Source organism: Trachurus japonicus, chromosome 3, assembly GCF_045865225.1.
Source record: "Trachurus japonicus isolate A0001 chromosome 3, Traja_1.0".
Taxonomy (NCBI): Eukaryota; Metazoa; Chordata; class Actinopteri; order Carangiformes; family Carangidae; genus Trachurus; species Trachurus japonicus.
Genome location: NC_140909.1, coordinates 35,399,507 through 35,425,180, shown reverse-complemented (window position 1 = coordinate 35,425,180; position 25,674 = coordinate 35,399,507). Strand labels below are relative to the sequence as shown.

Genomic DNA, 25,674 nt, shown 5'->3' with positions numbered 1-25,674 from the left:
CGAATTTGTCCGAACAACATTGTAAACAGCTGGTATTTAGACAAATTAACGACACACTGCTGATCTAAACGGTTAAATGTTTGAAATGTTGATAAAGTGATATATTTACAGAGTTTAGAGCTTCTGACCGCTGATTTCGGCTCGGGTAGGAGGCAAGCTATCCCTTCCTATACACTTCCAGCGTTTGAGCTAAGCTAATTAGCGGTGCGCCAGCTCTGCCCGTATCTCCCTTGTTACTGCACGCACAGTCGAAAGGATGATGTCTATCTGCTTGTCATGAACTCGGGAGTGAGGCAAGACACGAAAAAAAAAATGTTGCCGTATCCCTTTAAAAGAAAACAGGAAGCCAAAGTCCAACTCAAATAACTAGTGTGTGGTGGTGCACCCATAGATATACAGTACCATCTGCGCTCTCCTCCAGCGCTATAAAGTGTTGTAGCATATTTCAACTCAGTGGATTTGGTTTTACAGGATCAGCAGCACTTTCTGCTTCAGTGTTATATTTGAAGGAGAAAATGAAGACAAATTGTCAGTTGTAAACATCCATCACACTTTCTTGCTGTAGCCACTTGCATCATTTTTTTGTACCACACTTTCAGTTTTACCTTCAAATAAGCAGGACGTCCTGTCTGCTCGCTTACAGCAGCTGTTTCCTCGTTTCCACATTCCCACACCTCAGCAGTTAGTTAGGTGACAATAGCGTAAAAGGATGGAAAAGAAAATGTGAAATGAAACATTTGATAGACGTTGGCTGTAGCACAATGGATATTCCTCACTTTCATGATTTTATGAACATTACAAGCCATAGTTGTCAGTGAGTGATCACAGTATGTGATGTTTCATATCGCTCCTTCAGGTCGGCCTCTGTTTTCATCATTTCTCCTAACTAAACGGACTCTGCCTGTTTGCCTGCTGTGCTCTTAAGAGTCACCACAACATGTTTGTTCTGTGAGGAACTGAGGTGAACTCCATCTCTCTGAATGTCCCTCTCTCTCTGTTTACGCAATGACTTCATGTGAGACGACGCGAGGACTGCGTCAGATTGTGACCGATGCCTCGTCACAATGAAACCATATAAAAGTGCTTTTTAATATGCCGTCTGTATTGCACTGAAGCTTGAGAATCTTCCTACCACATAATGTTTATGGACATGCACCTTTTTTGTTGTTGATGTTTTGTTGCACTTTGTGTTGCTCGTAGCGGGTTAGAATCACTACTGTATCAGATTGTTTTGAAATCGGAGCGGTAGATAGTCACTCCACTGGCTCGCTGCTGTAAAGTGGCTAAATTCCAAATGTCTTATAGATGATGTGAAGGCCTGCAAAGCCATTTATTTAGGAAGTCCCACTATGGCAGTTGATGACAGTCTGATGCACTGCAAACTAAGGAAACACAAGCAAACAGATCAATTCTAAAGTGATGACAAGAAAAAACAAATGAACAACTGTGGTGCTAATACACGCAACACAACAGACGCGTTACCAGGGGACACAAACAAGTGACGGACCTGGCTCAGACACACTTTGTTCAATGACTCCCTGTCTTTTCAACACAGCTTGTCTCTGTCATCAGTGATGTTGGACGATGAGTTCAAGGCTGTGTGTTTTATTAGAACATCAGTATGTTAGTCATGTCAGAAATGTGCCGTTAGCTTTCAGGTCCATTCCTGTTTTGTTTGACTGGAAACATTGTGCCGTTCATGTATTTGTTGTCAGTGTGAGTACCAGCAGCACGTGTTGTGTTGTGGACTCAATAATGTTTTCTGAATGTGTTTGTGTTCTGTTACTGTTAAGCACTCAGGGCCACAGTGATCAGGTAAAAAGAGGAGAAAGGCCTGGCCCAGGTTTATATAGATGTGTTTATTTCTAATGTCATGTTTCAGTAAGAAGCTTTCTTCTTTCCTGCTCCCGTTTTAGTTTGCTGTCAATACAAACTCAAAGTTGGACGAGCCACATCACAGCACAGAGTTGAACAATTTCACTCTCCTTTCTCTAATGAAAATACTTGTTTTCAGATTTTCAGGAACAGAGATGTGGAAAAAAAACATTCAAATGATTTTTCTTCCATTGGGGGTATAAAACAATAGTACATGATGCATGGTGCCATCCACTCACACCTGTCCATCTGCAGTAATAATAATGTTCCTGGTAGGATTTGGGGTTGAGAGGTTTGAAGAAAGGCTCATGTTCCCAAAAGTCTGAGTCAGAAGAGACTGAGGTTAATTAGTGAATGAAAACCGTGTTGAGTGTCGAGATTGACATCTCTCTGTTGTTCTACTGATTTGTCCCTGTGTGGACATAATAATTAATAGCAGCTTTTAATGTATAATTTAAAGCTCTAGAATATTGGATTTGCTTTATCAACAAAGATTTACCTACAATGTGAAAAGACCTGATCTAAGATCAGCACTCAGGTTTGGATCCTGGTTAGAGTAAAGGTTATTCTACATCATAGTTTCATCTTCTATTATAAGTGGACCAACTGGATAGTCATTAGAGAGAAAATGAATCAATTGTACCGGATACTTACTGTTAGCTTGCAGCTGCTTCAGTGTTTAAAGGGATAGTTCAACATTTTGGCAAATTGGCCCAAGTTTGTCACCTTTATTTGTCGGTGCAAGCTGTTTTTAGAACGGCCGAGCGCAGCCATGGGACGCTACGGAGGCTAATGGGATTTCTTGGTTTCCCTCATCAAACTCATCAAATACACAATCCAACAACTCCAAAACGCTCTCATGGACAAGTTGTGACCTGCACATTCACCACGCTATGAGATAATAATGGAACGTTACGAGACAGAGTTGTTTTAGAGGTAAATAAGGAGATTGCTTGCTGAAAAACTGTCCCTGAAGGCAACACGCATCAGCGGTTTTACATGAATTCGCCTCTGAAACAACTCTGTCTCGTAACGTGCCATCATTATCTCATAGCGTGGTGAATGTGCAGGTCACAACTTGTCCACCAGAGCGTTGTGGAGTTGTTGGATTGTGTATTTGATGAGTTTGATGAGGGAAACCGAGAAATCCCATTAGCCTCCGTAGCATAGCTCTGAGCAGCTAGCGGCTCTGCTCCGCCATTCTAAAAATAGCTTGCACCGACAAATAAAGGTAACGAACGAAGGTAACGAACTATCCCTTTAACAAGTTGCATGATATTTATTTTTATTTTAAAGATTGGTCTCACCACAACACTGGCCCTGTTCTGACCTGGTGTCTGTCTGTCTGTCTGTCTCTGGAGATCCGATGCAAGTGGACAGCTTTAAGTAAAGGTGTCAACTCAGCCAATTCAGGTGGTCAGGGTCCATGTGTCCACTTGTCTTTTGGAGTGTCAAATTGAATGCGTCCTGACCACAGTGAAGGACCACCTATATAGCCCTGCTATATACAGCTTCCTTATGAACCCAACTTTTTCAAATGGATAAACGGCCATATCCAGTCCACCACTGGAGGAAGAACCACCACAGATACAAGTTCTTTACAAGACTGCAACTCTCTCTAAAAAAATGTTCCAAAGTGATTTTGTGAGGAGATTTCAGACACAAAGCAAGTTTGTCCTCTTTCAAGTTTATTTACAACCGCCTCTATATGAATGACTTCTACACTTAAAACATAGATGTGTCAACACTGTACCTCTGTTTGCCTTTGCAGTCTCTCCTCAGTATTCATTCTTGGCAGGAAAGCTGCTGTGTAGTCCTGTGCTTTATTTTTTCAGTAGCATAATTTATGCAAAAGGTGTTTTATAGATGTTGTAAATGAATATATTAATAAATATATTGCGTAAATAAATGATAAGCAAATATTGACATGTTTACATGTGTAGTTTGTGTGTGTGTCTTGGTGCAAATTTCACTTTATAGCCAAAATAATGTGGACACTCCTGTTCACATACATGTAATGTGAGGCTGATGCAGGTTTATGCCTGTACTTCAGGAGTAATGTGTTCATGTTATTTCAAAACCACAGCATGTCCCTATTATTCCACATACTTCATGTTTTATCACACAATGAGTCAGATGCCGTTTTCTTTTCTAAACTGGTTTCCTCTGCTCCAGATACAAATACTCACCTCACCTCACCATGTAGCCCTGAGTTTTCTGGATTGCATCCATGTGGAAAAAACCACATCAAGAATATTCCATTCAGTGATTACAACAGAGCTAGTGGCTCCACAGGATGAGACAATTTATGTTCATTTATGAGTAAAATCATAAAAATTTAAATCATAGCCATCTTTTCTAGCCTATGTTAAATTCACAATTCCAGATTTTGAGTGATAGATTTATGACTGTCTTTTGTAAATGCTGAGTGCATGCAGACATTTTCATACAGAACTAGACATGCTGTGTCAGCTAATCTGAGTGTGCATGTGAAGGCCTCATGTATATGCACCAGGCCAGCAACTTTTCTTGCAAAAATTGAACATGCACAAGTGAGCAAGTGAAACTTTCACATGCTCAACAGAAACTCAAAGATTTTATCCCCCTACTGTAGGTTTTCTTTAGGGTTCCATTGATTTCAGCCATGAAATGTCCATGAATTTCAACAGCAGCCTCAAATTCAATAGCGAATTAAGGAGGTAACACCAAAGCTAAAACAACCCATATTTTACATTTACAGCCAAGACATGGCTACAATGTAATGCTGCATCACTTGAAAACACACATATGTCCCTTGTATTTCTGTGTGGAGAAACTAATCATCTGGAGGAAAACAGTGAAACGGGAGGAAAACGGTGTTTAGTTACACTGGGTTGTTGATGCACAATCGCACATCATCCTTCTGTGGCAAATTCAAGCTATTTTTTTTTGTCTGCCTATGACAGCGCCTGAGAGGTGAGTATAACTGTAATATTTTCTTGAGTTCCCTCGCTGCCACAAATGCAGCTCCAGATCGAACCAGCCCACACTAGTATAGAAACAGCTGATCCACTGCCTGCTCAGTGCTCAGTAGCCTCCTGACATGATGAAGAGAGGATGTGGTGAGGCGGTGCTCCTGCTACGTGTTACTTCCATTTGTCTGGCCTGGCCCTAACTTTCCCCTCTGTCCAATCCCACACTCCTCTCACTGCCAGTCATCTACCACATTAATCTAGGTGGACTTAAGGAGGAGAGGGTTACTAAAAAATATAAATATAATAAAAGTCACTAGAACTTAGTTTTAAAATAAATAAGATGATTTACTATAACCAGGATGGAAATTTTATACTGCACTGTCAAATTGTTGCTCTTCTTTTATAATCATAGCCTGAATATTCATTGTTTTTTGGCTGTTTGAAGACAGCAGAGCAAACTAGAAAGGACAGAGGATAGAGGGATTGCTCTTGATAACCCTATGTCATCTGCATCTCCCACTTCCAGCGTGTCTTTGAACACAGCATACCAAGTGGTCATGAAGAGCAAAAAGAGGTAGTGGGAAACGACTCCCCCATGTGGCTCTCCAGGTGGAACATCAATCCAGGAGCTGTGGGTGTAGCTGCCATGTGGCCAGGCTGTCATAGCAGGTGTTGGTCCAGGATGTTTTGGATTAGAGTCCCATTACAAATAAATGAAATGAAATGATCCACACAATTTACTCTGTATAATCCAAGATGAACTCCTTCACTTGGGGCGACAATTCCTATTTCATTCATTTTTTGACATTTGGTTTTTCCAAACGTTACAGTGTTCACACTCTTTTCTTGAAATCATTTTCCAGGACATTTTCAGTTGCTACAGTCTGACAGACATGTTATTAGGCCTTACACATCGCCCCGTCCCATTCATGCTTTGGAGAAGTTGTAGTTCGATAGTTGTACTTTATTTTCTACATTCAACCAGTTTGTTTCTATATTTATTTCATTTCTCTCACCCGCAGAAGTTTGATTAAAAGATGTGCAACCTGTGGCTCCAACTTATTTATGAAATAAATTACGTGCTCAGAAATTAAGACAAATTTATCATAGAACGCAAAAACATGTTTTTGTTTTTAAACCACACCTAAAACAGCTGTCTTTTCTTACTGGGCACATCTTTGGAAAATAAATCCTTAGTGGTGTCTGAAGAAGTCAAATAGAGCTCTGGTAGCTGATGTCACCATGTGATAAATCATTTTCCAGGACAACTCAAGCTTTACCAAGACATTTTACCCTTTTTCTCAATTTCCATGTGTTTTCCATGACTGGATAATTGGTCAACTAGGTTTTCCAGGATGCGTGGGAACCCTGCGTTATTTGAGAAATTAGACATATATAGTTTTATTTGATATGTTGCTTGTCTATTTAAAATTGTGGGCTCATCTTGGCTTTGACCAAGAATCAGTTCAGTTAGAACAACCACATTTCACCTTCAACTTGTCTGTTCCCAGCTCAGCCACCTCCTCATTTCAGACAACTGGTACATTTAAACATGACTGCTTTGTTTATTTGTTTTTGAAAACTTTATTATATCAACAAATTTATTTCACACATATACATTTAAATTAGATCAAATTCAGGTGAAGCTCAGATCTCGTCTTGTGCAGTGCAAAAGGAAACAATGAGATTAATAATGTTGCTTTAAGGCGTCCAAGTTCTACAGTCCAACTGACATGTCAGTGTCATACTCTAGTTTATCAGAGTACAGGAGAAGACACTGGAACCAGACAGCAGACGTTTGTGTTAAGAGGCCACAGCCAGTCTTGGTGTAGGACAGGAGGAGATGGACACAATCACATGATGGCACAGTTTGCTTCTTTGGACAGTTCCTGGAGAGAGAGAGCAGTGTGATTATCAATGGACACATGCTGGTCATTTAGTCGAGGACCATCTAGCAACAAGATCATGAAACAATCTCTATGGCAGGGCTCACATTGCAATTCATGATTTTAATCTAAATCTAAATTTTGTTTCTTCTCTAACCAGAAGTTAAGATTCATATCTTAATGCAGCTTGAACGCTGCTTTTGAGTCTCGTCTGATAGCTGTCTCATGTTTACAAACTGTGTCACAGCTAATCTCAACTTCAGCCAATTTCATATGGAGGATTTCTTTTGGACAGTGCAGGGATTTGTTCATGAAATGTTTGATTTGAAGGTCCAGTTGCTGCTGACTGCTTGGCCTCAGCTAACCTGTAGGCAGGTCTCTAACTCCACCGTCTGATCACACACTGTTGTTGTTCTGCTGCAGTGGAGTGGACATGTGTATGTTCCTCTAAACCAAGCTCTCACACACACTGCAGAGCAGAACATGGAAGAGCAACACTAGCAGCAGCCAGGTAGCAGTTTTGAACAGCTGGTCATGGTCTGGGTTAGTAGCAAGTTCATTTTTCCAAATGAAAAAAACTATAAAATGCAACTAAAGTGATATGTACGGTTCATGATTCATCTGAAAAGTAGATTATGTGCCAAGGTAAGATTGTCAGATAGTACACTCCTATCTCACAATACCAACAATGTCTGGTTAGACCTGAACATGCAGAGAGGGGAAGGTTTTGCTAATAACCCCCAAGTTAAATAAATAGGCAGCTTCATGATATCAATCATCCAGGACCAACAATTTACAGGAAAGTTGGGCTTAAAGGGATATTTTGGCGTACGTTTAAACTATGGTCTAACACGCATTATTTGTGGCTATGAGTGGCTTTTTGGATGGCGGTTTGCTGGTGGAGGAATTGACAGCAGTGTATTGGTATCGTGCAGTCTTTGCTCAAGTTGCTACAACTAGAGAAGCTAGCGGTCAGAAAACTTGATGTCTGGAGGGCGGGTCTTACTTGGTGTCACGGTGTGTTAGACCATGGGTTAAACTTACGCCGGAATATCCCTTTAAGAATGTCCCAAAGGAAAGTTTTTACTGGAGGCATTAATTGCAAAGATTAGAAATTGGATCATTCAAGTGGGTACAGCAGCAGCAGCAGCAGAGGACTCTGTTCCTTGCTGCTTCTCATAACATGAACAGATAACACATTAAAGGGACATTGTGTAGGAATTACTCCCATCTAGCGTTGCGGTTGTACAGTATATCGCAAGCAACTCGTATTTTTCATGCTGCATTCACGTGAAATTGGGCAGACAGCAGACGGACGACAGCCGCTGCACGTAACGGCATAAACAAGCCTCTATGTAAACAAGTGGTCCGTCAGCACGAGGCAAAACAATACACGTGACAATACTGTATGTTGTCATGACGATGTCGTATTGTTTACCTGACCCACGTTTTACCGGCTTTCTCTGGACTTCTGTGACTAAAATGACATCTGGTTTGTTAGCGACGGCCGTCTGCCCGACTGCAGGTGAATGCAGCATCAGTGTAACGCTCCATTCCTCCTCACTGCGTTACCACGGTGACTTTTCACAGACGCCACCTCCACCTGAGCCGACAGCTCCGGTGTCTCCGCTGAGTTTCCGTGGTTTCCTACCGTCACGCTGCCACTGAAGGTAAAAACATGGAGACACCACATGGCAGCAGCACCGAGCTTACCCGCTCCATGGAGATATGAATGATATGAACGGCTCATTCAGAGCTGAAAGGAACACTTCACTTTGTTGATGGGGGTGATTACTGATTAATGAAAAACAGACTTTTGAACGAAATAATCGATTTTCGTGAATAGATAACAGGAGAAGTTACACAATGTCCCTTTAACAATGCAGCAAATCCAAAATGCATTAAACAAGCCGTGCATTTAGTGGCTGATGCAGAGCAACACCCACTGGGTACAAAGCACAAGCAGGGGAGGGAAGCCGGAGCGGGGCAGCATCACTCTCCTCACCTGCTGTGCAGCAACCATCAAGACACTGAACAACACTTCTTCCTCTTTGGCTTCAATATCATTAGAAAGAAAAGTGGAGTCATGTTTCAAACGTACAACTTTTCATATAAAACACAAAAAGAAAACAAAGATTAGCCGTCAGTGTGAGTACCTGTCTCTGAAAGTGGTGGATGTCGCTGCCTGCAACAAAGTCTTCATCAAACTCCAGCTCAGCGTCCTCCTCTCCTCTGCTCTGCTTATACACCCTGCGCTCAGCCACCTCCTGGAAGGGATCAATGCAACTACAGTTACATCTACTGTAGGTGGAGCCAACAAGTCCTGCTCATACACTCATGTTGTCTTCATTTGAATTTATGTATTTACCTAAGAAATGGGACAGTACATATTAATAATATGAATGAGATTATAGCCAGATGCATAATTTCCATCTCTAGGTAGGTGTTAAAGACTTACAAAGCTTTACCAATAAGAGAAGGAAAGGGAACAACAACAAATAGAAAAGCACAACACCACAGACTGAGACCTTGTCCACACGAGCCCGGGTATTTTTGAAACCTTGAACGTATGTTCCCAGTTGTATGTCCTGTCCACACACAACCGTGCTTTTAGAAGCCTGAAACCGTGGTTTTTTGAAACCGGAGTCCAGGGTGGGGTTTTCGGCCGGGGTTGGTTTCACCGGGTGCGTGTGGACACTGCAACCGTGATTGTTTTTCTCGTTTACGTCATAGCTGCACACGTGCTGATGTAAACACTGCCAGCTCGCAGATGTTTGCAGAAGTTGACGTGAGCTTGCAAAAATGGAGGTGACAAAGTGGATTTTTATTATTTCACTTTTTTTTCTTTTCTTTTTTTACATCATCTAAATGCTATTTGTATAGTTTTTCGATGAGAAAAATATAACGAAACGGTCGTCAGGGCGATCCTCTTGTCAGCTCCAAACTCACCCTCAATCACAGACCACAGCTGGTTTTCCACACAGCATCATTTACAGTAACAAGTGACGCTACAGATCAGCTGTTTTTAAAATGACAGAACTACTACAGTAGCGCCGCAGTTTCTTATTCCCCACCTTGTTTTATGTAGTTTTTCGGGATGATTTTCATGAATGAACAGGCAATAGCCTATGTCACTGTCAGACCGGGTACGACGGGAGGGGGGGGGGTCGCACTGATAAAAAGAGCCTATGCGGAGATGAGGAACGAGCCAAAAGCCGAAAATGTATACGTGACGTCCGCGGTCGATATAAAGTGGATATGTTTCATTCATCCATGTTTTGACAGACAACACAACAGCCAGTGATAAAGAGTTGCGCCACACCAACAGCTCAGCAGCCAGGTGACGCACACAGCACAACAACACAGCACACAACAACACACAGCACAAGAGTCAAGACACAGCGCAGCAACATGTGCAGGCTGCTGCAGCAGTGCACGTCAAAGGGACACCGCCGAAAATAAAATAAATAGGCTACACGTAGTTTTGAAATAGTTTTTGCGCATGTTTTCATCCATAAAATGACCAAAAATGAACACTATAAGCGGATTTCTTGATAACGAATTATTTAAACAGCATTTGTATAGAAATGATTCCGTCCCAAGCCTTTTGATCCATAAGCGGTTTCCACTGTATTTTGATTGGTTAAAACAGCCTTCCACATGTGCATTGCGTCACTTGGTAGCGGATTCCACGGTTGCGTGTGTATGGAGTGTTTTTATTACACCACTGGTGTGGACGCGGAGCAAAACTCCGGTTTCAAAAATACCCGGGCTCGTGTGGACAAGGCCTGAGTTGTAGACCACATAAAATCAATTAGCAACATGTTGAAATTGTACAGTACAGTGCTGGATTATATTGCCCGTGATAAAGTGCTAATAAGTGCAGATTGTGTGAAGAGCAACAAGCATACAACAAACAAACAAGATTTTAAAGTCACGAATGTAGACATGATCGTGTTGACATATCTGGTTCTCCAATTGCCATGCTTTAAAGGGACAACAAGGAGTTTTGGAAAAGCGAAGTGTTTTCACACTACATTTATGAGCCTCCGCGCACCGAGAAATTCTTCGACCGGCGCAAGACAGACTCATGTTTTCATTCATCAAGAATTAAAGTCACAGGTTGGAAGACGATCAGATACCGTCGTAGTTCCAACCATAAACGGAGATTCAGCAGCGTTATTCTCATGACTCGCCACGAAACCGAAAGTAAAGAAACGCTGGTCGGCTCGCCCAGCATTTCCACCACCACTAATAATAACAAAATAATGATAGAGACAAAACGATATATTTATCGAAAATGGGCCCATTAACAAGTGTGGGTAGCGGAGATTCATCCACATTAACGTGAGACTTTTTTATAACCAAATAGAAACTCCTCGTTGTCCCTTTAAGATGTTTGGAAAATGATGTGATGGTTTGGTAGTACACGTATTGTGCTTGTATTGGTATATGGCTCCAGGTTTTAGAGGGACAATAGGAGAATGTTGCGCTTTTCCTGAATGGTACTTTACAGTAACCCCTAGAGCTTGCTCTGATGGATCTGCTGGAATTTTCTTTTTTACAAAATCTTGTAGTCACAGGCAGAGTTGATTATCCATGTCATCTGAACTGTATATATTTTAATCATCTCCTAGAGAGAAGGTGTGCTCCTACACCATTATACTTATTGTATTGTATTGATGAAGGTAAGAGACCAAAAAGCCAATGTGTCCTATTCTGCTCAGACTGCCCAGAAGGTCTATTTACCACCAGGAGAAAATCAGATAAATGATGTGTTCTGTCTTTTCATCTCATCTATAAATCCCAGCTGCATGCTCATGTGTGCACATCTACTAACCATGGTTATTAGACCAGTGGCAGACATATTCATGTTAATTTAATATTACAAATCATAAGTTACTACAATCATGGGAAAACAAGTCAAACATCATTTTGACATCTGCAAAGGCACCAGGACTTGGTGATTGTTCTACTGATTGATCACTGATATTGTCCACTGGCAAAAAAAAAACTAATCACAATTGGACATTTAAAGGTCAATTAGAAGAAAACAAATCTAAATGTATTCAAATACATAATATACCAATGTTGACTGCAGAAGGTTGTGTGTGTGTGTGCATGTGTGCATTTTTGGAGATGCAGTTTGTTTCACCTACCTCATTGTTGGAGTTTAAGAGGACTACCCTTATATCATAGCTGTGGCCCCAGTTCATGTGGCCCTGCAGAACCAGGTCCCCAGAATTGGCCTCTGCCTCTGCACCTGCAGCCCAGATCTGACAGACACACACAGACTGTATACTTCAACTGTATAACATGCATTATCCCTCATTATTTTAAATGTACATTCATGACTTGCGGTAACCTTCTCCCCTTATTATTCCCTTAAGACACCAGTCTTATACTGTAGCTGTTCATGATGACTTCAAGTCTCTCATTGCATGTGTAAATGATGAATTATCAACTGTTTCTAATTGGTTCCAGATCAGTAAGCTAACTCTCAATGGAAAAAAATGTAACTTCATGCAACTAAAATAAATCTTATGCAAAAGAAGAAGCCAAAATATTAATTAATGGAACTGAAATCCTTCAAGTACCACACACCACATTTCTGGGTGTTGTTTTGGGTGAAGGTCTAAATTGGAATAATCATATTAATAGTTTGTAAAAGATCATTGAAGATGCTTGGAATACTGAAAAAGGTTTGTCCCCTGATCAATCCCTCTGCTCACTTGACTTGGTATTATAGTTTTCTATTTCCACATATGAATACTGCAATATTGTCTGTTCTGCAATTTACCTCAACAAATTACTGATAATCCAGAAAAGATTCTTAAGAACGATCTCTCCGTCTAGTAGACACAAACCATCTGCACCTCTTTTTATGAAAAACAATCAATATTACCCATTCACAAACTTACGTCCACAAACAGTGTTTATCAACAGGTAATAAGATCTTCCTGACACTTTTCAATTTTTTTTTTCTTCTCATCTGACTTTCATCCATTCTCATCTAGGCACAGGAACAACCTTCATTTACCCTTCTGGCGAACATCTAGTCATCAATCTAACATCACATTTAGAGGTCCAAAATGACATGGACGTGTCTGAGGTCAACGTTATCTTTCACATCCTTCAGAAAGTTATTGAAAAAACATCTTATCATGTCATAACCTTCTATGTCATTTTCTTTAATGTTATCCATATTATGTATCCATCTTTTCTTTTATGTTTATACTTTTTCTTTGTTTGTACCTACCGTATTATTGTTTATCTTGTGTTTTGACTTCACTACAGTAGATGATGGAGTGGAACTCTGTACAAGCCCTTTGGGCTTCGTTCCCTCCTTGCAGTGTTTTTTTTTAAACTTGTGCTAAATAAATAAATTCTGATTAAACTCAAATTCAATCCCTGGCCCCTGACCTGCACTTTGACCATCTGATTGCTTCCAAACTTTGATCCTCAGACAACCTTTTTTAAACTTGTCAGGCCCAACATGCTTGACACCCTCCCTTTAAACTTTAACAAATCTAATTTCCCCCCCAGTGATAATGAGGTGAGATGTTTCCTTCTCTGTGGGGGTTTAGTGCTGGTTTAATATCCTTACAAAGACCGAGGGAAACGCAGTGAAACCATAAAGCCAGTTACTCACTGTGAGTGTCTGCCCAGCAGCCAGGACACAGGAGGAGGGGATGTGGAAGGAGATGTCTCCAGAGTTCTGAAACATCCTCCGAATGACCCAGCCCCCCAGCGGCTGGTCCTGGTGTGACATGAGAGGAACACACCGACATGATGTTGCATGTAAAACTGAGCAGTGAGAAGCAGCTACGAAATAACTCAACAAAATGAGACAAACCAGAATTGCTGCTTCATGGTGACATCCTTGTTTATCCACAGTCAATCAAAATATGAATACATGTGAAATTTTGTCATAACTGCTGCAGAGTGATGATGGAAAACGTGTTAACAAATGTAGCTGTTGTATTTTTCGTTCACTTTGCAGCTTTTTTTGAGAGACTGATTTTGCCTTTTCACTCAGCTACTTTATCTTTAAGATAAGGAGGTAAATATGATTAATGCATAAACTGTATGTGTGTGTATATGTGCATGAAGGTATGTGTATGCACATGTGTGTATGTTTATGTATGGATGAATGTGTGTTTTATTGCCTATATTTATTTTTTTTATTTTACTTATTTAATTAACCAATTCATTTATTTAATTTATCTTTATTTTTTCAGTTCTTTAAATTTTATTTATCTATTTATATTTTTTTAAAATTATTATTATTATTATTATTATTATTATTATTATTATTATTATTATTATTATTATTATTATTATTATTATTATTATTATTATTATTATTACTACTACTACTACTACTACTACTACTACTACTACTACTACTACTACTACTACTACTACTACTACTTCTATTTTATTTTGTTATTTAATTTTTTTTTTTTATTGTAACTTATATAGCTATACGGCCTGTCACATTTATCATATGAAGCCACGTCAGGAAATCTTCTGTAAAATGACTAAAATGTTCAAATAAAAAGTTCTAGAAAAAGATGTTACAGCTGATTTGAACAAAAGCTGCTCTTTGGCGGTCGCCATGTTGAACATAGACAAACGCTGTTAGACGTTGCTTCTCTGTCGTCATCGTTTTAACTCAGCCTTTAGAAAAAGAACCTGTGACTGGTTTTTCGCTGAGTCGGACGTCAGCTTCAGCAACAGGCAGGTTTGTCTGTCAGGACTCAGTACTGAGTCTATGACAGAATACCTGCAGCTTTTGAATCAGTTCGCTGTGCCAAGCCTTTTCTGTTATCATCCACTAACAAAGCTCGTAAAGTAAAGAGGGGTTTGAGTATAATGCATGTTACAGCTTTGTGCCTCTAAGGTTCTCCACTGTGCTTTAACTAACATTTCTCTAGCAGAGAATACACTCTTTGCCATTGCTCACAACACAGCACAGACGCAGGTCTTCTCTTCTCCTGATCACCGTCGGCTGGAGTTGGTAAAACCAAGCTGCTTGGTTGGTTTGCAGCAACACCTCATTAACGTTAGTCTTTGAGTAAAAATGTACAATTTGTTTTAATTCTAACTAATTCATGATACCAACTATAAATGAAGTCAAAACTGAAACAAACCCACTATCCAGCCACAGTGCAGTCTTACCGTCTCAGAGTGGTTCTTCAGTCTGACATATTTTCCATCGATGTCGACCTCCGCCACGCTCACGGTCCCACTGTCTGTTGAACGACTAGACATTTTACAGGCAGGCGAGCTGCCTTGGGCTCCTTCGTGTTTGCGTTTCTTCCCTCTGATTCTGCGGCTGCTGTGTTCGTGTGTCCCAGGGGTAGTTGTACGTGGTGAGGGGCTGGGTGACAGCTGCAACCTGAGAGACACATCCAGGTACCACACCAGACAGCTAAATGGATCATGTTTTCCCTAACTGTTATGTGATGTGTACAGAGCATTTAGAATTAGTCAGAGCTCTTTATCACATGTTGCTATGCAGCTACAACCTTATGATAATAATTATTTCCTCTTCAATTTAATGGGATACGCCAAAAAAAATTTCCGTGTCCTGCCTCACTCCCGAGTCCATGACCAGCAGATAGACACCATCCTTTTGACTGTGCGTATAGTAACAAGGGAGGCCCATAATTAGCTTAGCTCAAACGCTGGAAGTGTATGGGTAGTGTTAGCCTGCCTCCTTCCCGAGCCGAAATCAGCAGTCAGAAGCTGATTTCATTTTAGTAACCCCCAATTCCAATCCGTTCCCTAAAGACTCAGGCCCTGAACCCTCACTGACTAAAGTGACGTCAGCTCAAGTGACAGAGTGTGAGAGTGTGTGAGGGTCCAGATGCTGTAAACATGAATGGAACAGCACTTACCCACTCTCACGACACGTTACCTTGACAACAAAATGTTTTTAACTCCGCCCTTGGACCGATAAATTTACTGTACTTTCAATACGCACAAGGTGTGTGAGTGGGACGGACTCAAAACAAAATATTCCTGGATCAGATCTGCTCAAATCATCATCAATAATCACAAACTGCACGTTAATACTGACAGTAAACTGCTTCTTTTCTTTTTATTTATTCCTTTTTTTTGGCTCCTGTCCATTAACAATAAAGAGACAGCGGAGCTCTCTCTGACTACGTGTGTTAATTTCTTTTTTTTTTTAACACTTGCGTTCCGACGGCATCCCATGTGTTATGGTTTGACTTCACAACGCTATGAACTGTGGGTAATTCCCCTACCCAAAGTCAGCATCGGTGCTGACTTACGGTAAGGGGGCAGTAAGGGCTCATTCACTGACTCACTGACTTGATGATCTGACAATGGAACAGCCCTCACACACTCACGGACTTCCCGTGAACGCGCCTCTAAGTCAGTGAGTCCGTGAGGGGTCGGATTGGAATTGGGCCTAAATGTAAAAGTCTGTAAATATATCACTTTATCAACATCTCAAACATTTTTAGGCGAGAAAGTAGCCGTTTAGATCAGCAGTGTGTCGTTAAAGAGGAACTAAGCAGGATTTCTCCCATGGCTATGCTACATTTTTACCTTAATTAAAAACCTTGGAGTAATTGTGATAGTTAACTACATGACTTGTTACAGTGAGACCAGAGGCTGTCTGCCTTCCACCTGGCGTCTCAAGGCTGAAAACCAACCTTGCAACATCAGTGTAGTAGCTACCTGGCCGCCGCCCTGGTGTCCCAGCTCTCGTCTCTGCGGCACCACAACACAAATACGCTCTGTAACCCGTAATATTTTGTTTATGACGGTCAAGACTACACAAACACACGTGTCGTAACATTGTATATGTTATATAACATTATCCACCGCTCCATTTATTGATTTTTCACCAGCTTCGTTGCAAACAAATGTACATGGGTGAGAGGAGCGTAACCAAAACAGCGGAAAAGCGAGCGGTCTTGCATAGTTCCCCTTTAATTTGTCTAAATACCAGCTGTTTACAATTTTGTTTGGACGAATTTGGCGCTACTCAAGCTAGCTGTTGTGACCAACACACTTCCTGTTACTTTCACAAAATAAAACACCCCTTGCCCTTTACATACAGAAAACCATGACGATAGAATTTGTGCTTTTACTTTGAAATAGGAAGCTAACCTACCCTCGATGTAGCTAGCTTGAACCAAAATAAACCATCTTTGCTTGAACCCTCCGTTTTGACCGATCTCGTCCCGTTAGCGGCATTTGACCGCTCAAGATGCCTTACCGGAGAGTTTTGTCAGCTCTGAGACGAAGATCGGCCCGCCGGTTTCCGTTTAGAGTTGCTGAAGAGTTTCTCTGATGACTTTAAGTGGAGGCAGGCTAACACTACCCATACACTTCCAGCGTTTGAGCTAAGCTAATTACGGGTGATACGGCTCTATCTCACTTGTTACTGCACGCACAGTCGAAAGGATGGTGTCTATCTACTTGTCATGGACTCGGGAGTGAGGCAAGACGCAAAAAAAAAAAAATGTTGGCGTATCCCTTTAAACCAAACCTTCATAATGACAAAACAAAAGGAGAATGTTCATCTGATCTGATGAAGGCTGCTGGGTTGAAGACTTTCTGAATGCTCTGTCGATCACAGCTGTACTGTACCTCTCTTCCTCCACCTCCAGCATCTTCCTGTAGGCGTTGATCTCCATGTCCAGAGCCAGCTTCACGTCCAGCAGGTTCTCATAGTCCTCCAGCTGACTGTACATCTGGCTCCTCATGCTCAGCAGCTCCTGCTCCTTCTGAGTCAGTTTCTGCTGCCAAACGTCCCGCTCCCGGTCCAGTGTCCTCTCCAGGTCCTGGTAGCGGCTCTCCAGCACCATTTTCTGACCCAGAGAAGAAACATGAAGACAAAAGTTAAACCAACACTAAGGAACTTTTCAACCTTCATATAATATTTTCATAACTTTTGTGATGGTACATCAACTTACAACAGGTTGAATGACACCTTTGTCATGGCCTGAGGGGGTCTGTATCTCTTTCTCTGGCACTAAGCAGCTTTGAGGAGCATGGTAGGAACCCGGCTCTCACTTAAGTTTCACTTTCACTTTCACGAGTCACGACAAGGAGGGAGCAGCAACGCGGCACCTTTCCATCGGATTGTGTATGTGTGTTTACTGTGAAATGATCCGGTGGTAACAGAAACTTAGTTTGGACGTCTTCTGTTAATTTCCATGCACCGGGAGATCAGGATGTTTACGGCGCTACGCGCTGGTGCTCATGGGAAATGGAGTCTTCCTTCAGGCAAAACACTACCGCTTTGGGCCACTGGCGCCGCCAAACTCAACCAAAATTGAAAGTTCTTTAAGTACTGCTTTAAAAGACAGAAAACTATTGACAACATCACCACATTGAGAAGACACAATGTTACAACACCAACATAACATTGTGTCTTCAATAATAATGAGTATTATTATTAATATTGTGTTTGGTTTTCATAATCTTATAAAAAACAAACACAATATTAATAATAATACTCATTATTGTAGTAGTAGTAGTAGTATATAATTATAGAATTAATTAACCCTCTGAATATTTCTACCAGTCTGGGTCAAGTGACAGTATCAGTCAATGAGACTGATGTTGGCATCAACATCCTCTGTCCTTAGACCCTCACATCCACTGAAGAAAAACTCACAGGAAAACCCTTTTAACAGTGAAACATTTGGAGAGATGTTGTAAACTGTTTTCCTGTCTGTATACAAGACAGAATATGGGAAGACATGGAAATGGTCAACAATAGACAGTTAATCTAACTACAGTATTCCTCCAGATCATTGCACTGCAATTTTAGGTGGCACCCGACACCTTTCTACACTCAGCGATATGAAATGACAGTATGAAAAAAAAACACCACACAGTATGAACATTGCAAAAAGGAATATTTTAACCCACTGGAAGAATGATGAGATGCCTTCCTTTAAGACCTGGCTTTCAGAAGTCACCGGTTTATTGCACATGGAGGGTTCGACACAATGTCTCTCTCAGAACTGCAACCTTTGACGAGCTGCGGCAGCCATTCTTATGGTTCTGTCAAGAATGACCTAACAGTAGTATTCATTGCTTATATTCTTCTGCAACCTTTTGTTTTTGAATTTGCATAATGACTGGTGCTGATCATGTCAGTTGTATTGACTGTGTACATGAGCAGGCTTTTTGTGTCTGATTTTGCTTTCATTCTTCTTCAGCACCTCTCCTTTGTTCCATTGTGAACCTTTTCATATTTATTTATTTTTTCCTCTTTGTACCTATACATTGAAAAATCTCTAAATAAAATATTTAAAAAATAAAAAGAAACTGAATGGAGGTTCATGAAGTTCTGTCCATCTATGAACCATACATACAGAATGCATCATAGAACTTACATCATTCTGGCACTGCTGCAGCTGGGAGCCGAGGGTCTCTACTCTGTACTTGGTGGTTTCCAGTTCGTCTTTTGTGGCGGTCACAGCGTTACTTTTTTCCAGTACAGCCTGCTGGGCATTCTGTAGCTGTGGAGCAAGGACAGTTTAATGTTAAAGGACAATTCCAGGCAAATTCAACTCGGGGGTGTATTTTCCTATCATTTTAGGTCTAAAAGAATGAATCTGAAGATTTTCAGTTTAATCACTCCTATTTTGCGGTAGTTGCGTCTGTCCCCGCATCGCCACGGCAGCAATGAATGGGAGTGGATGTAAGTTCCGCTGTTTAGGCTGTTTACATCCCTCAAAGCCGCAATTTTTTTTCCACAGACAGCGTCAGATGGCTACTCACACATGCACCGAGAAGTTTATTTACTTCAAGCAAGCCGACATGTTTGTAAAACTAGATCTAATTCAAAGTCTCCCAGAGTCTCGCGCGAGACCCAGTTGCCGTGCGCGTTGTGTTCACATGCAGTGGGAAAAGCTACCGCTTGTGTCATAAACACAGGAATATCAACTCTTTACTTGCTTCAAGTAAAAAAAACTTCTCGGCGCATCTTTGAGTAGCCACCTGACGCTGTCTGTGGAAAAAAATGTACACTTCAAGCAAGTAAAGAGTTGATATTCCTGTGTTTATGACACAAGCGGTAGCTCCCACTGCGCCTGAATACACCAGCACTGCAACTTCGGGCTCGCGCGAGACTCCGGGAGACTTTGAATTAGATCTAGTTTTACAAACATGTCGGCTTGCTTGAAGAAAATAAACTTCTCGGTGCATGTTTGAGTAGCCATCTGACGCTGTCTGTGGAAAAAAATTGCGGCTTTGAGGGCTGTAAACAGCAAACAGCGGAACTTACATCCACTCCCATTCATTGCTGCCGTGGCGATGCAGGGACAGACGCAACTACCGCAAAACAGGAGACATTAAACTGAAAATCTTCAGATTCCTTCTTTTAGACCTAAAATGATATGAAAATACAGCCCTGAGTTGAATTCGCCTGGAATTGTCCTTTAACACGAGACACTGAGCATGAAATGATTCTGGACATTTTAAGTTCATCTCAAGTTCCAGGTTTTCACCTTTGAGCTGAAGGTCCGGTCAATTTCATCTTTGTACTGCTGCACCTGAGACTCATGGTCCTCGCGGAGCCGCTGCATGGCCTCAGCCAGTTTACTGTCAAAGTCTCTCCGTCTTCCTGAGTCCAGCTCCACTAGATGGCTCTCATGGCGACTTCGAATCTCCAAGATCTCCTACAAAGATCAGAGCCAGGTCTTTAGTATCAGTCTGAGCTAACAAAGAAACAGTGTGTGTTTGTGTGTGTGTGTGTGTGTGTGTGTGTTTTACCTGCTCACTGATATTTCTGTGGAGTTCCAGCTGTTCTTCCAGTGTTTGCACTTGGTTCTCCATGTCCACTCTCCTCAGGATCTCAGCGTTGAGCTGGTTCTTGGTGTCTGACAGGACACCCTCCACCTGGTGACATACACACACTCTTCAAACAGGATGTGGGTATATTGCCCCCCATCTCAGACCATTGTAAGAAAGTCTGACCCCACCCTGAAATGTTGAAACAATGGGAGGTTTCCCCCAGACTGGATGTAATCACTTTGTGTATTATACCTTTGATTATCTGTAAATTAATCAACCACCTAGGTTCAAACCTCACCATTTGGGGACTGTATCTCACTCTAAAGTGTCTCCTTAATACCTCCTGTCTACCTGACTCCCCCTTCAAATGCTGCATGCACACACACATCATACCTCCTTCTCTTTTCTTGTATCTCTTTATTACTATTGTTGCTGTCATTGTTGTTGTTATATTATTGTTGCTTTTTAAATGTCTATTTTTATACCTAGTTTTTATAATTGCTGGCATTTTGTGATGTGGACAGCAAAGTAAGAATTTCATTGTCAGGGAAACTCACCTTTCCACTGTACAAATGACAATAAACACTTTTGACTTTGACTCAGTGTGAAAAGTAAAAAGAATTACCGGTAAGTAGTTCATTCATTGTCTTGTGAAAAGACCCCCTATGATCAAAGTTCTCCAGATGTGAATTTTGTCTCATTCCCATTTGACATGCGATTTAAAAGTGTCTTTGTTCTGGTTGGACATTTAAGGGAAAGAGCAAGAGCCTCACTTTGAGTTGATCTGCTTACCAGAGCTCCCACACGTTGAGTCTGTTGCATTATCTGTTTCCTAAGTATTGATACTATTGGCTATAGTTCGTTCACTTTGTGCATCACAATAAACTGGGATGTTAACCACTCAATTTCTAATATTGTTGTGTTGTGTTGAGATTCTTATTCTAGTAGTTAAAGATGTGTTATCAGATACCTATTAGGTCTTTAATTATATGGTAAGTTTCACTGGAACACTTACAACCTCTGAGTGGAATAGAAAAGATTGAGTATTGTGTTCTTTAACTATTGAGTTACGTTCTATAACCTCTGAATATCTCAACCCAGGTGTCAGAGCTGTTCTTTCTTCTATGTTAAGAAGGTCACTGAATAGTTCAAGTCTATATCTGCCATCCCTGAACTAAGATAGGGACTAGTTAAATACTATAGTAAGTTTCACTGGGCGCTATTCACACCCTTAACCTCTGAGTTGGACAGAGAAGATTGAACATCATGTTCTTATTACTTTGAATACTTCAACCCCAGGCATCAGGGCTGTTCTTCTATGTTAAGAAGGTCACTGAGTAGTTTTAACCTATATCTGCCATCCCTGAACTAAGACTGATGTCAGCAGAGTTGACTTCTTAAAATGATTAAATAATTATAATTTTGTGCGGGGTGAGGGGTGAGTGCGAGTGAGTGAGCCCCCCCCCCCCCCTTTTACACACTGGACCTTTAACTAGAATATGAACAACATTAACATCTCCGGTGAGGCTTAGAACATACATTTTCCAGCTGACCCTGCAGGTCATTGAAGTCTTCCTTGAGCTGCCTGTTCTGAGACAGCAACTTGGTGTATTCAGCATCTTTAGTGTTCAGAGTTGCCTCAACTTTCCTCCACTGGGTCAACGCGTTAGCCAGATCACTCTCCTTCTTCTGGTGCCTGAAAAGGGAGAACATAATGACGGTTAAAGCTGCAAGCAGCGATGAAACAGGACCTGTGGGTGGCTTGCAGTGCACCATTCAAAAAGGGGCTGCATATTAGCCCCATTTCCACTGCAGGAAGTCTGGGTTCATTTCACCGGGGGGGGGGGGGGGGGGGGGGCGTTGGTACGTGTCTCCAGAGCAGGAACTGCCGCTGAAGGACAATCTGGCAGAACTTTTGTGAATGTGCAGGTCACAACTTGTCCATGAAGAGTATTTTGGAGTTGTTGGATTGTGTATTTGATGAGTTTGATTAGGGAAAGGCAAAAAATACCTAGCGCCATGCAGAGCTCACGTCTCTGCCCCGCCGATCTAAAAACAGCTTGCAGCAGCAACTGACAATTAAAGGTAACGAACCTACTCCCAAGAAAGACAATAGGGATTATGGTAACAGGCCAATTTGCCAAAATGTTGAAATAAAGGGATAGTTCAACATTTTGGCAAATCGGCCCATTGCCATAATAACCTATATAGTCATAGCAGTAGGTTTGTTACCTTTATTTGTCGGTGTATTTTAGAAGCCGCAAGCTGCTCAGAGCTACGCTACGGAGGCTAATGGGATTTCTTGGTTTCCCTCATCAAACTCATCAAATACACAATCCAACAACTCCAAAACGCTCTGGTGGACAAGTTGTGAGCTGCACATTCACCACGCTATGAGATAATAACACAACGTTACGAGACAGAGTTGTTTTATAGAGACTGCTTGCCAGAAAACTGCCCCTGACAGGAACGCGCATGAATTTACCTCGAAAACGACTCTGTATCGTAACGTTCCGTTATTATCTCATAGCGTGGTGAATGTGCAGGTCACAACTTGTCCACCAGAGCGTTTTGGAGTTGTTGGATTGTGTATTTGATGAGTTTGATGAGGGACACCAAGAAATCCCATTAGCCTCCGTAGCGTAGCTCTGAGCAGCTCACGGCTCTGCTCGGACATTCTTAAAATAGCTTGCACCAACAATTAAAGTAACAAACCTACTGCTATGACTATAGTGATTATGGCAATGGGCCAATTTGCCAAAATGTTGAACTATCCCTTTAAGAGTCAAGTGGGTCCTACTCTGCAGTGGACAAACAGAGGCTGAGAGTGAGAGGATGTTCCTCTAAAGTTCCTGCCTCTTAAATCTTACCAGGAACTTCCTTAGTGGAAACGGGGCTACTGTAATGACCTCCAGAGACTCAGTCATGCATTAACATGACCTGCATCCTGCAACATGTGGCAGAGGATAACATTTAAATGCACAAGGTGAAGCCACAGACAACCCAATGTGCACATCTGCTATGTGTCAGACCACAGAATAAAAATGGATTGGGATGGAATGGAGAGCATCGTCAGTTCAGAGTCACTTAGTGTTTTCAGTAGGTGGCGCTGTGAGATGAACATGAAATTTGAGGAATATTCAACAGACTGAGGGATGTGCAGCTACTTCCTTTTTTAAATTGAGGTGCCACAGAAGGCACACCCTTATCTGAAAAACCACAATGTAACATCTGTAGGATAAGTGGGAGTGTCACTGTAAAATGGCACCAAAGGCAGTCTGGATGATGCCTGCCGGAGGTGATAGCAGGTTGATTTTTCATGGTGAAGGATAAATATTCACTGGGCCACAAGAGGTAGGCTACACTGTTAAACAAAACTGAAAATCATAATAGAGATTCATCACCAGCATCTTGTGACCAAGGATGAAGTGGATTGCGTCAATCAATGCATCAGTGCTTCAGTGTAAAACATGACATTGCCTGTTTCCAAAAGGGGAGGGGGGGACTACCATTTAAACACTATTTGCATAAGAATGTGTTCTGGGTTGGATTCTTAACAAACACAGAAAGTATGAAACACTTTGGCCAAATATGTATTGGAGTGAGAGTAAAAACGAGGCTGGCCAATATGAAGTCAAATTGGATCAAAGCCCTATAGAGTTGAGTATGAGGTTCTCAAATCACAAAGACTGTGGCATTAATGACATATTAAATCACAGTGATGGCTTCCTAATCCTTGCAGACTGGGACAGCCATAGGTTCAGATCCAGATTTATCAGAGGATGAGAGCCAAAGGAAAGACAGAGTGTAAAAGTTCAGATGAGGAGGAGCCAGATGAGGTGGATAAAGACAGGCTGAGAGGTGCCATCGGCCTGGCCGAAACCAACAAGTAGGGGTTTAAGGTTTTTAACAAGTACAAAATGATTGGCTCTACAGAAAACAGATCCCATGATTTTATTCTTGAAATGAATTAATGATTTATCAATGAAAAATGTAAATGGGAGGAGAACAAGCCTACCAACTCAGATCAAATAGCTAATGAAATCCCAGAAGGAAACTAGTGTAGTTAATAAAAAAAGAGAAGAAAGAAATGAAAACACCATTGCATAATACTGTACTTTACTGAATAATTCTAGTTTTTCCATGTAGCCTAGATCAGCTTCAAAACCGTAGCCTACAGTTTTGTTTCTTTTCTTTCTTTTTTTGCAATTTGTTTTTCACCACCCAACACTTTTTTATATTTATTTATTTTTGCTAATGTCAGAAACATCACAATCTGAAAACTTTTTTTCCATATAGTCTCAAGAATAGGGGCAAAGTAGGCTAGATATTTCTTTACAACTGTCATCCTCTGTCACTATGTCACATTGTCAGAGTGCTATAGATGTTTGAGTCTGGTGCATTAACTTCTCGGACGGCCCATGTATCCTCCAGCTAACGCTCCTACCTGGCTTGAAGTTTCCTGTATTCATCGCGGAGGCTGCCGTACTCGATCTGCAGGCGGGCTCTCTCCCCGGCCAGGCCGTCCAGGGACTTCCTGACGTCGGCCAACTCCTCCTCGTACAGCCGCCGCACGTTGCCCATCTCCCGACTCCTGGATTCACCTTTCTCCTCCAGCTGCAGCAGTATGGAAGACCGCTCGCTCTCCAGCTCCTGGACCCGCTGGATGTAGTTGGCCAGGCGGTCGTTGAGGTTTCGGAGCTCATCTTTCTCCTGGTTGCGGGCCAGGCAGGACGGGCTGGTGCTGCTGGATGCAGAAGACAAGCCGGCGGCTGCGCTGCGGCGCGCTGCGGAGCGGCTGGAGCGGCCGCTGGGGGCGGGGGTCGAGGCGGCAGAGGCCATGATGCAGGCGGGGGGGGGGGGGGGGGGGGGACACTGCTAATCAGGGTCCACAGATAGGCTGATGCACTGAGATGAGTCGATCCGAGAGACAGTTACTAAACTACGGGCCGCAGCACCTTGCACCCATCCGAACCAACACCGGTAGCCCACTGGATGCCAGTATACTTTAAATAATTAAAAACCACCGCTGTACAGTTCACCGAGCACCGCTGCACATGGAGCAACCTGTGTTTGGACCGCCGGAGAACCTGCTGGTGGACGGCATCATACATGAAAGATAACCACAGCTGAAATAAATCCAAATTGACGAGGTGACGCAC

General features: G+C 41.8%; 1 protein-coding gene across 2 annotated transcripts; it reads right to left on the bottom strand.

Annotated features, from left to right (window-relative positions):
- Positions 1-6,377: 6,377 nt before the first annotated feature.
- lmnl3 (lamin L3) lies at positions 6,378-25,674 on the bottom strand. Of its 2 annotated transcripts, XM_085771418.1 has the most exons (12): positions 24,960-25,674; positions 22,052-22,208; positions 20,492-20,617; positions 20,227-20,397; positions 19,111-19,236; positions 17,351-17,571; positions 14,900-15,119; positions 13,368-13,475; positions 11,875-11,991; positions 8,872-8,982; positions 8,721-8,770; positions 6,378-6,718 (listed from the first exon to the last, which is right to left on the bottom strand). In XM_085771418.1, exons 1-11 carry the CDS (start codon positions 25,352-25,354, stop codon positions 8,738-8,740), a joined length of 1,785 nt encoding a protein of 594 aa, XP_085627544.1. In that variant the 5' UTR covers positions 25,355-25,674; the 3' UTR covers positions 6,378-6,718; positions 8,721-8,737. The 2 variants fall into 2 exon arrangements, with proteins under 2 accessions (XP_085627544.1, XP_085627534.1); XM_085771408.1 differs by lacking the exon at positions 8,721-8,770 and having other exon boundaries at positions 6,404-6,718.